Genomic DNA, 14007 nt, shown 5'->3' with positions numbered 1-14007 from the left:
TATATCAAATAGTGTGGGATTTTTACCTCAGTAAAAACCCTTCTTGATAGAGCAAAAAAGCATCGACTACTACAGTCATTAGCTTGGATAAAACCTTCTTCGTTGAATGAAAAACATTCTATATAAATATAAGTCAGTTTTGCTAGTTCTAAAAAACTTATTACATCACTAATGGTAGGCGACTCGGTTTATTCTGATTTCTTTTCATGTACTAGAGTACTCCAGATAGATTTCCAGGTTCTTTTATAGTTGTGGTTATCGCAACAGCGGTAAGTGTAGCAGGTTCCTGCTTTTAGGACTTATAAAAAATATGCTTTTAAAATGTTCCAGAGCATTTTTTAGATTTTTTTAAAGTTTTTCTTTAGCTTTTAATCTTAAATTAAAGTATTTTCTTTGGATGTTAAATCTAGAATATTCTACAATTAAATATTATATAGTGCGAGCTACATTACATTGAAAGAAGATTGGAGCTACCTTTTCCTTGAGAAGATGTTGATATGTAAGGTTTGTATGACCCCATCGGATTCTTAAAGGTTTTATTGGTCAAGCCTACTTAGCCTAGTTGATTTATACTTTTCTTACGTTTCAATCTATGTAGTAATGGTATTTGTTCTGTCCCATATGTTTCGCTAGTCTTCTATAACTTTTCTTTTACTCTTTTAATAAAGTCTGTTTTTTTTTCATATTAATTTGCATTTTGGTCCACATTTAGACTACCAAGAGGGTTTTCTGGAAACGATAAGTTAATGCGCTGCAAATATTTTAAGTATCTCACTGCAACAGGACGGGTTAAGGTGCGGACACACATATCCCGATCGTGTCAGAACTAAGAGACGACCGGGCGACGGAGGTCATCCGGATCTGAATTAAGACTACTAAAACATATGAACAGGTTCATACATGATCGTGACGTCTCCGGGTCACGTCACTGATTCGTGAACGGTCTGGGCGCAATTGATCGTAGTCTTAGAACATTGAAAGGCCTTTCAATGTTCTAAGATCGTAGTTTTATTTTTGACGGGCCGGAGAACCGAGCGCTAAATCCGAGCGATGAACTCGTAAAATTTTCATCATCATCGATGAGAAGAGGGAGTAATGTTCGAAACTTTCTTTGGACAGATCTCGTCTTCCATGCACTATGAACCCATATTTATCTAATTTTACTCGTTTTTCTTTTTGGTCTCATTCTATTCCGCCTCGAAAGCAAGAGCTATTATGCCCAATTCACTATTTCGTAAATTACTAGGCATTGTAACTATTAAAAAATAATAATAAAGACAGATTTTTCAATTCGACCAAAATGAAAGCAAACGGAACACTGGTGAACACTGTTCGGCTTTGCTTGATCTGACACTAAAAAGACAGAAGTTATTAAAGGCATTTTTTGCTGCTAAACTGTGTGTTTCTTTGAGTATATTAAAGGCAAGGGTATAATTTGCTTCTGTTTGAGATGTATGTAGTATACAGGTCAAGGGTATAGCACCAAATTTAAAAGCGCAAAACATGTATGATACACATATGTTTGGTCACAAAAACCACTGGCATTGACAAGCTTAATTCCCTTAGCAAATTTCTCTTGGTGTGCTCGAAGCAATATTGGAGTAAATGTAACCACAATAACGAGATTTTTCCTTATTATTATTTTAACACCTTCTTTTTTATGGTAAAACTCAGTTTTTTCTTCTTGAATGATGGTTCATCTCTGCTTCCAAATTGAATATTCCTATAGATAAAAAGAAAATAAATTGTTACCAAATTTTCGCAGTAAATATACTAAAAAAGTGAATATCTCATATCTAATAATCAACTTATTACATTTTGATACATTTGGAGTAATTTGTATCAAAGTACATATTTGCAAAATTTTCGGAATTTACTAAATATATAAATCTAGGTCATATTATAATCAGGTTCTAAACATAGTGCTGCTTAGGCAGATACAGCATCCCCCTTAGTGCTTCATGACAATGTTAAGTTAGTAAATTTTGTATGAAAGTCTTGAAGATGCGGATTGATAGGTCCTGCTATACTTATATAATTTATATAAGACGGACAATAAATTTATAGAGACTGACCTTAATGCCACCACTATCCCTGCCCTTTTTTTAAATAGACGTCGTTTTTAATTGTATTTCTGTTTACTATTTTCACCAAAAAATCTTCTGTAGCATTGCACTTCTTATCTCTTATTCGACTGTCTTCTCGTTTTCGAGCTTTGAGTTTATTAAAAGCGTTATGTTGATATTGTTCTGGTAAAGATTTTTCCGTATGCGTATCTTTTGGCCGATGGATGTGTATAACGCACAATTCAGCTAGTGCTCGTCTTATTTATAACTAAAATGAGCTAACGACCTGTCACACCCAAGCACTGTTATCCTCTTTATCATTCTTTTTTACTCTAATTTTTGGTTTGAAACTATCACCTATAAGCTCTAGATATTCTATTATTGAAGAACTTTGATCATTTCACATGTCCACTAAAATTTCTTTATAATTTGCCATGTTATTATTTTTCTGTTTACAGTTATATATAAATTATTATCGCACTCTTTAACTGTATCGTCTTTACCCAAAAAACACAAAAACATATCCAATATTTTTTTGGCGCGTAACGAAGGTCCAATAGTGTTGAGATACTTATCGATTTCCATATTTATTATAAGCATATTCCTGAGAACTAAAAATATTTATATGTATAATTGTATATTGCTCAAATTCAAAATTTTAAAATTTAAAACAGAAAAATCTTAAGTGCATTGACAACTTTTACTATACGATTTTGATTTATACTGATATACTCTTAATTATAGTATAGTTTGTCTCGTGAAATTGCATATTATACGAAGTCCTAGTATAGGTACTGCGATTCATAGCACTAGTGGTCTGAATAATAGTACACAATGCCATTACGGTGCTCGGGACGACTACGTACAGTTGCATAGCACAATTGCGTAGGAGAATGGATCTCATTCATAATTGGCTTTATGACACTAACAGGAAGAAGGGGTTGTCAAATGGTGCACCGCACGACGTCTCGAGGTTTAGCGCGAATCTTTCGGGCAGCGTTCTGCCGAGTATATAAGAAGCCGCATCGCCGATTGTAGTCAGTCGTTAGTTTTGTGAAATAAACTTTGGAATATTGGCACGAGATTTAAATAGTATAAATAAATATAGTAAAAATAAATATTTCTAGTAGTCGTCAGTGTTTTCGTAGTATAATTGTATAAAAAATCAGCTGACTATTTTCGATTGTTGTAATTCATTGATTGATACAATACAATAAAATAAAATATTATTTTTTTTTAACTGAAACATTCTTTTAATCATTATAGAAATGAGCAAATATTGAATATTCTCAGAACATATTTGTTGTTGCTATTTCTACGGCAAAATACGCCACATTCAAACTTTAATAAAACATTATTGTACAATCTAAACTTTCTAACTTAAAATAACAAATTCATTAAAAGTTTGTTTCAAATACAGTGCTTAATTAAATATTTTAAAAATTCCTCTAGAAACTAGAATGGTTGGCTATTAGCCTCAAGTTTTTTTAATTTGCCTTGCAGTAAATATTATATACATCATATTTTAATAAATATAATTACAAAAATATTTGACTAATGATACGCTGATAATTTACCTTAAAGTTAATGAATGCTTGGAAATAGTTTTCTACGATTAATATTTTTTTACCGGATATATTACTTTTCATACAATTTATCTCTCCCAATAATTAATATACGAAAGTTTTGTTTTACTATTATTTTTATAAAACCTTTATTCGTAAAATAAACCTTTTTTTACCACCAATAATAGCACTATTAAAGGCGCACGTATTAAATTGTATCAATCTGTTGTTAATAATTTAATTTGTACTTAACTTAGATAATTTTCTTATCTAAGGCAAGAATATTTTTAGCATTATTGCGTATATTTTAATACAAAGTTTTTCGAGTATTCAAACATTTGATTTACAGTCTTCAGCTGTAAATTTTAATTAAACAGTACACATGATTTATTGCATAAACATTTAAATTGATATGATTTAATTTAAATATTTAATAATAATCAGGCTTATTTAAAATGCAAAAAGAACCTTGTGGCTTAGCCACAAATCGATTATTGATTTTTTAATTCTGATAGGGATTTAACAAACCTAATATATATTAATCAAATATATTTTATTTGGTTGAAACAAATTTTAAATGTTTAAAAAAATTATGTATATGAATATATAACAGAAAGCGGGTATTACAAAAGAGAATTAAATACATAAGGAGTTATGAATAGGAGCGAACAACCGATTTATGTAGCCAGTTTCAGTACCACCGGTTTTGGAGGAAAAATCCAGAAACTTTAGCGCAATAAAAACTGATCTAAGTAAAAGAAATAACATCATTTAAATCTACTATATATATTCAATGATTTCGTTTTAATCAATTATAATTTTTTTTCATTGGATCTAATTGAAGCATTTTTTATAATTTTATTAATTTACTCATGTTCGACAATAGCATCAGAAAGTTCTGATGAACTTTTTTTACCTGCCAATAATATTTATTAATTTAAAGACATTTTAAAAACAGAATATAATAATTGGTAAATATTATTTTAATTAATTAAAATATAAAACCAATTATTATTTTTCGTGTAGCCTTATCTAAATCATTAAAATGTAATGTATAGAATTTGGGTTAATGATGCTTTATTATTAATATACAAACAACTTAACTCTTTTATTGATTATTATGATTCAGGTGCCCCTGATAATCAATTTATTGATAGTTATTCGACTATAGAATCTTATTTGAACTATATTTTTAATCGATGGATATTAACATGAAGGTAATTTAAAACAGCGCGGTTCCATCCGCTGTGGGCTTATCTAGCTCATTGATAATTATTTTTGACTTTACTTATAATTAGTGAATCATATCGCGGCAACCAAACAGTTGAAATCATATCAGATTGTTATGATTCTTTCTATAGATGCCCAGTCAGTGGATAATTTGAAGAAAAATATTATAATAATATAATTAAGTGAAATCAAAAACCTTGGATTTTATTTATCATATAAATCGTATCTAAGTTATTACAATTTATTTCATTGGTAGTCCATCATACATATATAAAATTACTATATTTCGTATCAAGGGCAATACAAGCTTACAAATGAAATCGATGATTTTTTGTTATAATCACGATGATAACAATTAAGTTAATATGCAACTGATATGGACTTATTATGAATACTAAATATTGGCTAATTTACTCCGAGCTGGGGTAACCATTTTTTTATTGATTTTAAACTAGGTACTTTTGATAATCAATTTAATCAATAATAAATAAATCACATTAAAAAAAAGAAGCTTACTCGGACCATATGATTTCCATTTAATTTCTAATTTAAACATCATATGGGCTTATCTGAATCATTAATAATACATTTTAATTTCTTTATATAATGAGTGAATCATTTAGCGGATACCGACCGCGCTCTAAATAATATTGTAGTGGTTTTCCCGTTAATTAGGTGTAGATTAAAACAATCGAAAATAGTCAACAAAATTATTAACACACTTTACTACGAAACACGATCATTCACGAGTACTAAAGATATTTATTTACAACGATATCAATTTCGCGCCAATATTCCGAACTTCACTAACAACTGACTACTATCGGCGATGCGGATATTTCTATACTCGGCAGAACGCTGTTCCTGAAGATCTCCGGTTAACCTTCGAGATGTCAGGCGGTGTACCCCTTGCGTCGATCCGGAATAACGGAGAGTCAGCTGGTCTCTCGGTGTTTACAATATCGTTATATTACCTCTTCTCTAAGCTCATTTCGTCCGAAATGATTCCAAAGATGGTGGATGTCGATACCGGTTAAAGGATCCCCTATTACAACTGGACCTCTTGTAAAAATAAAGAATCGATATTCAAAAATCAAAGATCGGCATTAGGAAAAATGAGCACATCAAAACTTTTTTTCATTTATAGGCCTGAAGACCACTTCTAACATGCTGCGAATCATACTCCAGTCTAGGTTATAGAGGCCGGATGCAAGTTTTGGGAATTGCTAGGCATCTCAGATCTTCGGCAATCAATCTTTCCTTTGAAGAACACCAAGCGTCTCAAACCTCCTTATAGTTTGGCTTCTGAATGTGACTTCCCTTTGGTAACCAAGTAGAAGATCTTTCTATTAATCTCCTCATCGGTTATCTTAAGTGCTTGCCCTTGGCTGCTGGCTTCTGGGGTTAGACTGACGCAGCTCTTGAATGTTTCTGAACTTTCTTTCTATGGAAAACCTCGTCTACTTTTCCATACATTTGTAAATCCTTTCCCACACAATGTGCCAGAGCATACTCAGCTGGAGCAGTAAACAGGTCTTGCTGGACTTCACAGGTCATGCTGTATCGACTCTTTTGGTCATTAGAATGATAAGCCATAAATTCACCAAATGTCAAATTTGATTCTGATTGGATATGCCGCTGCTCAGCTTCTTCGTGGTTTCCATAAAGAGGAGCTAGTCGACTGAAATGAACAACTTGAACCTTATCTCACGGCGGCTTTTGCATTCTATAAATCACATCGTTGGTGGCTTCCAGAACGTTGCATGGCTCATATCAAGATGTTTAAAGTTTCGATCATAAACCCTTACGCCTCTGAGAGTCATAGAACCAAAACCAAGTTACCGTTTTTATACCTCTAGTCTTTGGCATTGAAATCATTTGGTTATGATGTCATTGCCAAATGCCCTTCATCCAATCGCTGGCATGTTGAATGGAAATGCGCACTTGATTACGAATAAGATCCATTTTTCTACGCAACTCACTGATGCAGTTGTCCCGGGCAACATCGGTTCCTGGCAGACAACCAAGACAACTTTTTCCCAAGTTGGCTTCCTCCTTTCCATTTACTGGTTAAGACTACCTGGATAACAGGATCCATTTCTTGGTCTTTTATAAGATCCCCATTTTGCCAAGTATGATCGACGATGGTGGTTCTTAATATTTTAGTATCCTTCTTTTCTGCCCGCTGGCAAAGCTTGAACTCCTCCGAACAGGAGACTTTTGCTATAGCTTGCTAAAGATACGTCGACGATCGCTTTTTTACATCGACCTAACTTAGTTTGATAGGATTGGAACTAGTGCCTTCTGGGGGGTTTTTTTACATGACCTGTTTTGTCACGATTCGACCACTAAAATTTCCGGTTCTGGCGGCTACGTTCTCCAACCGCCTCTCTAATTATCCGATTGACTAATTTCTTAAAGACGTCCTCTTCTGGAAACACTTCTGGAAGCCTGGCCCTTCCAGCGGCGAATTTAAGGAGAGAAAAGAGGAAAGATATCCTCCATTAGTGAAAGAATCCACTTTTCCAGAGAAAAAGACGATTCCAAAATATCTTGTTTTAATTCACTACGAAAACACAATCATTCCCGACTACTAGAGGTGCGGCTTCTTATATACTCGACGCTGTTCCAAAAGATTCCCGCTTAACCTTCGAGATGTCGTGCGGTGAACCACTAATGTCATTCCAGAATGACGGAGAATTAACTGGTTTCTCGGTGTAACAATATCGTTATAATATCATAATATATTTCCTATAGATTCCAAATCACTGACAATTTTGAACTATATTGTTTATAATATGATTAATTAAAATGTTCATTTTGGATTTTGTTTTTCTGAATGATAAAATCTTTTCGGAATTCGTATAATTTATTTTATTAGATTATCATTATTATACGAGAAATTTAAACATTGGCTTGGTAAGTGAGATAGATAAAGATTATCTGAATCATTTCTCGTTTAAAAAACAAGAAGTTAAAAAGAGAAACAAAGAAAGTAGAATAATAAACGGATAGATTTATCCAGGTACTCCATGAGTTAAGATACAGAAAAAATAAGGGTATTACGAACCGCCGATATGTCTTACTACTTATAGGATTCTTCGACCAATACAACCAGAAAACCAAGAGAAAAAATACATGATTACAAATAGAAATAGAAGTAAACTATTTGACTCGGGTTAAGGTTAAATTACGCAATAAATTATTTATTGGGTAGTAACTAATAATAAAAAAACTTTAAATTAAACAATTTTAATTAATTTACTTAATCAGGATTTAAAGTATAAATCATTATATTTTATCTTTCTCGCTATATCCTAGTTCCTTAAAAATATCAGCGCCCTCTTTTTTCGCAAACTGCTCAGCTTCTTTAAAATACTGATCATTCCCAGCAGCTTTTTTGCGACCTCCTTCTTCTTTATTATAATCTCCTTTTTCAGCTAAACCTTTAGCACCATATGCACCTTCATAAAAAACTTTTTTTGCATGTCCTCCTTTCTGAAAATCTTCTTTTTCAAAAGAGTTCCCTTGCTCGAATCCTCCATGTTTTTCTTTGTGCGATTCATCATAATCTTCATCGAAAAATTCCTTTTTTTTCTCGAACTCGTTTAGCTTATGAACATTGTGATGGCCTAATGAGAGTCAAAGTTCATTAAAATGTTTTTCGAACTCTTATTTAAATGTATGTTTTACCTTTAGTATCATGACCCTTGGCATAACTGCCTTTATCAACAAAGTGGTATCCTTTCTCACCATGACTGCCTTTATGTCCAGAAGCGTAGTACCCATCATCATGATGGTGGGATTTTTTATTTCCACCCTCCTCAGCATACTCCTTCTGATGCCTTTCTTTATCGTGGTGACCTGTCTCTCCTTTTTCATTAACATGATGTGCGGAATATCCTTTTTTGCCCTCTTCACCTTCGGCTGAATGGTGAGTTGCTTCAAAAGCTTTGCCCTCACCTGTAAAATAAATGCCTAAAATTAACAGCAAAAGGGAAATGTTAAAGGGAACAATATTACCTTGTTCAAACTGTTTTGTTTCTTCAGCTACTAAGTCAATTGTTTTGGGTTTCGCTAGAACTACTGTAAAACACAATAAACTCAAAAATAATTTGAAAACCATTTTTCTGGTCATCGTTGTTGCACTCAAGTTGTATTCAAATATTTGGTATTTTTCCCTGTGTGCAGTGGCATTATATACAAATAAAGTAAAAGACATTGAACTAATTTTTTTGTTAAAAAAAGTTGTATGACGAAATTATAATTCAAATATATCTAGGTTTAATTAGATAATTTACACACTTCATTGGTTGTCTGTGATGTCTTGCATGAAGGTGAAGTTCAGCGTCTGGTCAAATGCATTTTTAAAAGTATTTAATGCATGGTGAAAAATTGGTCTCAGTTTCTTTTATATTATTGATTGAAAATTTTTAAATAGTAAGTAACATGACGTTTTAAAAATATGCAATATCTTATCTATTTTATAATTTCAGATGTTTCAAAGATAAACTATTTCTAATATTCGTACAAAAAAAAAGATCTATTACTTAGGTCCTCGAAATAACTTTACTCTCAGCAGAGATCGTTTAGAAAACATTCTACCAATGTGTGAATGAGCCAAACTCTAAATTAGGATTCCCTCCATTATATTATTGTAGTTAGGATGGATTTGAGGGTAAAAAACCTAACTCTGGGTTTGAACTTTAGATACCAAGTAAGCAGTCAGGGCTTAGACAGGAACATATTATACTATCAGTCTTATCAGATTTGATGGATGATCTTTTTATGTACTTTCTCAAGATACACTCAGATGGTTTAAGTCATAGGTCACTGGTCAGAGGCAGCAGGTTAAGATAGATGTCGATGGTGTATAATTAGTATCTAGAACTCGCAACGTTGCTAGTGGGGTACCACAAGAGTAAATTTTGGAATCTTTGCTATTTATCTTATTCGCAGCTGACTTTCCTAAAAATCATTCCATTTCTTATCACCTATATGCCGAAGCTCGGCAAATTTTCATTTTCCTCTCTTCATGGATTTCGATCATTAATATAAAAAGTCCAAGGAAAAATATTAACCCCAGAAATAATTATTGATCTGCTTGTAGGAAAGGCGACAAAATAAAATTATTACTCCTCTTCCTTCTAAGACCGACTGCAAAAATTTTTGAACTTTTTTCTCTTTCATCTTTGGAGGTCATATAACTTACGTCTTAGTTTTTAACATTAAGCTAAAACTAACTGAGTTAACAATATTGTCACTTTAGGACTATGGGTCTTTTTTTGTCACAGAATGATTGTATATTTTATTCGGCGTTTCTGAAGAGAAGGGACTACGATACTCCTATAGTAAATATAACATTTTATAATATCACACGAAAGAAATATGCATTTTACGGGTTTATTAAATCGTATAATACACTCCCATATACCATTTAATAAATGACTCTTTGTTACTACCATTTTCGAGAAAAGTCACGGTGAACACAACTTACTAATAGTGTCATGTCATTCTAATTCTTCTTTCAGGCGTTAATTTACCTACTTTTCTAGTTTTCCTTACAACTCTGTAGCAAATAATATTAGGGTTGTTATACCTAAATTCTGATTTTTCTTTCTTCATTGAATAAGGTACCTGCAGGTAATAAGGCTTGTCGGGTAATAAGGCCTATATTCAAAAAAACCGCTTTAAATTAATCGCAAATCGATTGCGTTGGGTCCGCGTCTTCTATTGGTCCATTTACAAACGACATTCGAACGGACTACCCGCGTTCCTCGCCTTCGGGCGTCAGTAAGCAGTAAGTTCCAACAACTTGTGTCCACGGGTCGCCGCGTGTGATATTATAAGGATACAACGAACAAAAACGTAAGTATTTTTAGTATTTATAATTGTATTTTTAATTTATAGCTGCAGATATTTTGGTTAGACTTTATATTTTGTGATTTCAATAGTTTATTAGATTAAATTTAGCCGACATAATTTAAATAAATTTACATAATATTTCGTCATGGATGGGTAATAAGGCCTATAAAAATAAGCTATAGGCCTTATTATCCTCATGACAAATTAATGTTTTTATTAACATATTTTTGAACTTCTAAACTATTCTCGTTTTATTTTCAGTGATTTTTAACATCATGCCTCCTAAAAGGGTACCTTGGTGCGAGAAGGATTTAATATCAGCAGTTCGATCTGTTCAACGCGGTACTCTGAGTACATATGGGGCTGCGGCAAGGTTTAATATTCCTAGAAGAACCATTAGAAATCATGTTCAGAATGGAATCCTAATAAAAAGACTAGGTCGTAAATCTATTTTAAAAGAAGAACAAGAAGCTGATCTCGTTAAAAGAATAATAAGATTTAGTGAAATACGTCTACCTGTGACTCCACGGATCCTTCGTCGATTGGTATTCAGATTCTGCGAAGATAATAAAATTGCTCATCAATTTAATACAACTTCAAAACTTGCTGGTAAAGACTGGCTAACGGCTTTTATGAAGAGAAATCCTATAATTTCTAAAAGAAAAGCACAGTTTGTGAATCCAGCTAGGGCTCAAAAACTTAATAAATTTATTGTTGATGATAATTTTTAAAAAATAGGGAAAATGTATGATGATCTTGATATAATTAATCACCCTGAAAGACTTTATAATATGGAGGAAAAAGGATGCCGCTTGACTATTCACCACCAGCTTTGCGTTTTAGCTAAGAAAGGGGTAAAACGAGTTCACTTTCAATCGTCAGAACATGCAGAGAGTGTGACAATTGCAGGATGTGTTAATGCCCTTGGAATACCAATACCTCCTATGATTATTTGTAAAGGAAAGAGGCTAAAGCCAGAATTACATGATAATTTGCCACCAGGAACTCTAGTGGAAAAATCAAGTAAAGGCTACATGACTAACGAACTTTTTAAAGAATTCCTCAAGCACTTAGCCCGATACAAAAGTCGAGGAAGGTGCCTCTTAGTTTTTGATGGTGCAGCTTATCATCTTGATTTGTCAATTTTGATGTTGGAGACTCACTTGATATAGATCTCTACTGTTTGCCATCGAATACAACACATGAGCTTCAACCCCTCGATAATGAGGTATTATTATTCTTGGATCAGAATCTTCATTATAAACGGTTTTAAGGCTACTGGTCTGTTTCCATTAAATCCCGAGGCAATTCCAGAAACAGCATTTGCTCCTTCAATTATTTCAGACGTACCGGCACCGGATGATACCAACAAAGAAAAAAGGCGTCCACCTGAATCTCCTCAACCTGGTCCGTCTGGAATGGCATCCAACAAGTCTGGCAAATTTTCCTATTCCAATGTTTACTCTTCTGACTCGGATTCGACTGATGACCATATACCTCTTGCTGAATTAAAGAGACGAACAACAAAAGTCACTTCTTTTAATGAGCTTTTGCCCACACCAGTAAAAACTAATGAAAAACCTAAAAAAAATCGAAAAAAGCTCTAAACTACAAAATAACTCCAGTCACTAGAGATCTTTTTACCGAGGAGAACAAAAGTCGTGCCAAATTGAATAAAGATATTGAAAGCTCCAGGGAAGTTAAGTACCGAATGGTATTGCCATGGATGTGAGGAAGACAGGCAGGCCGATATGAGGCAGTGCAGCAAATGTCTTAAATGGTACCATGAGGAATGTGTTGGCTTAACAGTCAACGATATGGATGATTTTGAGTGTCCCGATGGCTGCTAAACTTCGCCCAATTAACGCGTTGTGCCATTTTTATGTATAGGCTTTATTAAACCTCCATCGGATAATAAGGCCGATTTGCGTTATTTTTCTTAATATTCATTTTTTGTTTTCTAGTTTTTTTAGAGATTATTTTTTTAAGTTTGTTAAAATTAATATAACCTTATAAGCACTTTGGTGTATTAAACTAAATATTAACAATACAGTGTTTCACTTTATTCCATTTTTTTCTTAGCTAGGCCTTATTCCCCTCAAGTACCTTATTTAAAATTACTTATCATATAAATGACATAATAAGTAATTCTAGTTAGTTTGTTTTCATTTAGGCGTAATATTAAGTTGAGTTAAATTTTTGTAGTTTTTTAAGATAATATTTTTTTATTTTCTCTATAACCTTTAGTTATAGTGTATGTAATTTTAGGTTGAGGTTAAGAGACGTGGCTGAGCTCTAAATAAAAAGATCATGAAATCTGGGAAAAAAAAATTTGAAATTCTTATATTGCCACTAAAATAAATCTACATGAACCTAACCTTATATCTTTACGAAAAAACTTTAGAAACTTTGATAAATATCTGTTGAATTCTTATATGAATTTTGACATAAAATTGACGCAAGGTTCTAATGAGATACTTATCAAAATGTTAAATATGCAATTAAATAAAATCTTTTAACAGGCTGCTCTTCAAGACTGTACATATCAGAAGTCTGGATGAATTATGCTCAGTTAGCTCTTGCCAATCCTTGGGAATAGTTGAGTGGCAGTTTAGACTATGTCATAGCACAGAAACAGCACTTTGACCTTATTTATCACGATATTCTGATTACTATAAATTCCTAATCACTTTTTCAAGATCTTTACCACTGAGTACCTCAGGAATCCATTCTTGATCCTATATTTTATATCGTTTTCACTGCCGACTTATAATCTCAGATTTATCAATGCTTCACATCTACATTATCACACCTTGTATGTGATGACACCCAACTTATACCATCACTTAAGTATTATGACTATGGTTTTTTGGTTTAGAAAAACTAAATACGGCTTTATTGCAAAAAAATCTGCGTCACTCAAAAGCAGCAATGTCACCTGAAACCGACAAAAACCAGCTGCTTTTATTTTTGAAATAAATAAGAAGATTTAATTTTTTGGAATTTTTAATGTTTATTTATCAACATATTTTTATAAAGTAAGTTAGAGATGAGCCACGTTTTGAAAAAATGTCACGGCTTTTGGACTGCAAAACCTCATGAGGCTCATTAGGTCGTTAAACTTAGCCTTTGGAATTGGTAATGAACCTGTAAAAAAAAATACAAAAATTAATACATCTCATTTTTATTTAAAACTTTCTTATAACTTACCATCGTATACCGGAACGGGCAGCAAAAGTTCTCCGCATCTTAAAGCTGAATTTCGGTCAAAGCGTTTTCGT

The 14007-nt window shown here is 32.8% G+C and overlaps 1 protein-coding gene across 1 annotated transcript; it reads right to left on the bottom strand.

Annotated features, from left to right (window-relative positions):
* Positions 1 to 8152: 8152 nt before the first annotated feature.
* Positions 8153 to 9016, bottom strand: LOC126738718 (uncharacterized). Its single transcript, XM_050444157.1, has 3 exons — positions 8885 to 9016; positions 8555 to 8824; positions 8153 to 8493 (listed from the first exon to the last, which is right to left on the bottom strand). Exons 1-3 carry the CDS (start codon positions 8997 to 8999, stop codon positions 8153 to 8155), a joined length of 726 nt encoding a protein of 241 aa, XP_050300114.1. The 5' UTR covers positions 9000 to 9016.
* Between the last annotated feature and the right edge of the window lie 4991 nt (positions 9017 to 14007).

The sequence above is a fragment of the Anthonomus grandis genome, chromosome 7 (genome assembly GCF_022605725.1).
Source record: "Anthonomus grandis grandis chromosome 7, icAntGran1.3, whole genome shotgun sequence".
NCBI classification, from domain to species: domain Eukaryota; kingdom Metazoa; phylum Arthropoda; class Insecta; order Coleoptera; family Curculionidae; genus Anthonomus; species Anthonomus grandis.
This window is presented reverse-complemented; position numbering and strand designations above follow the sequence as displayed.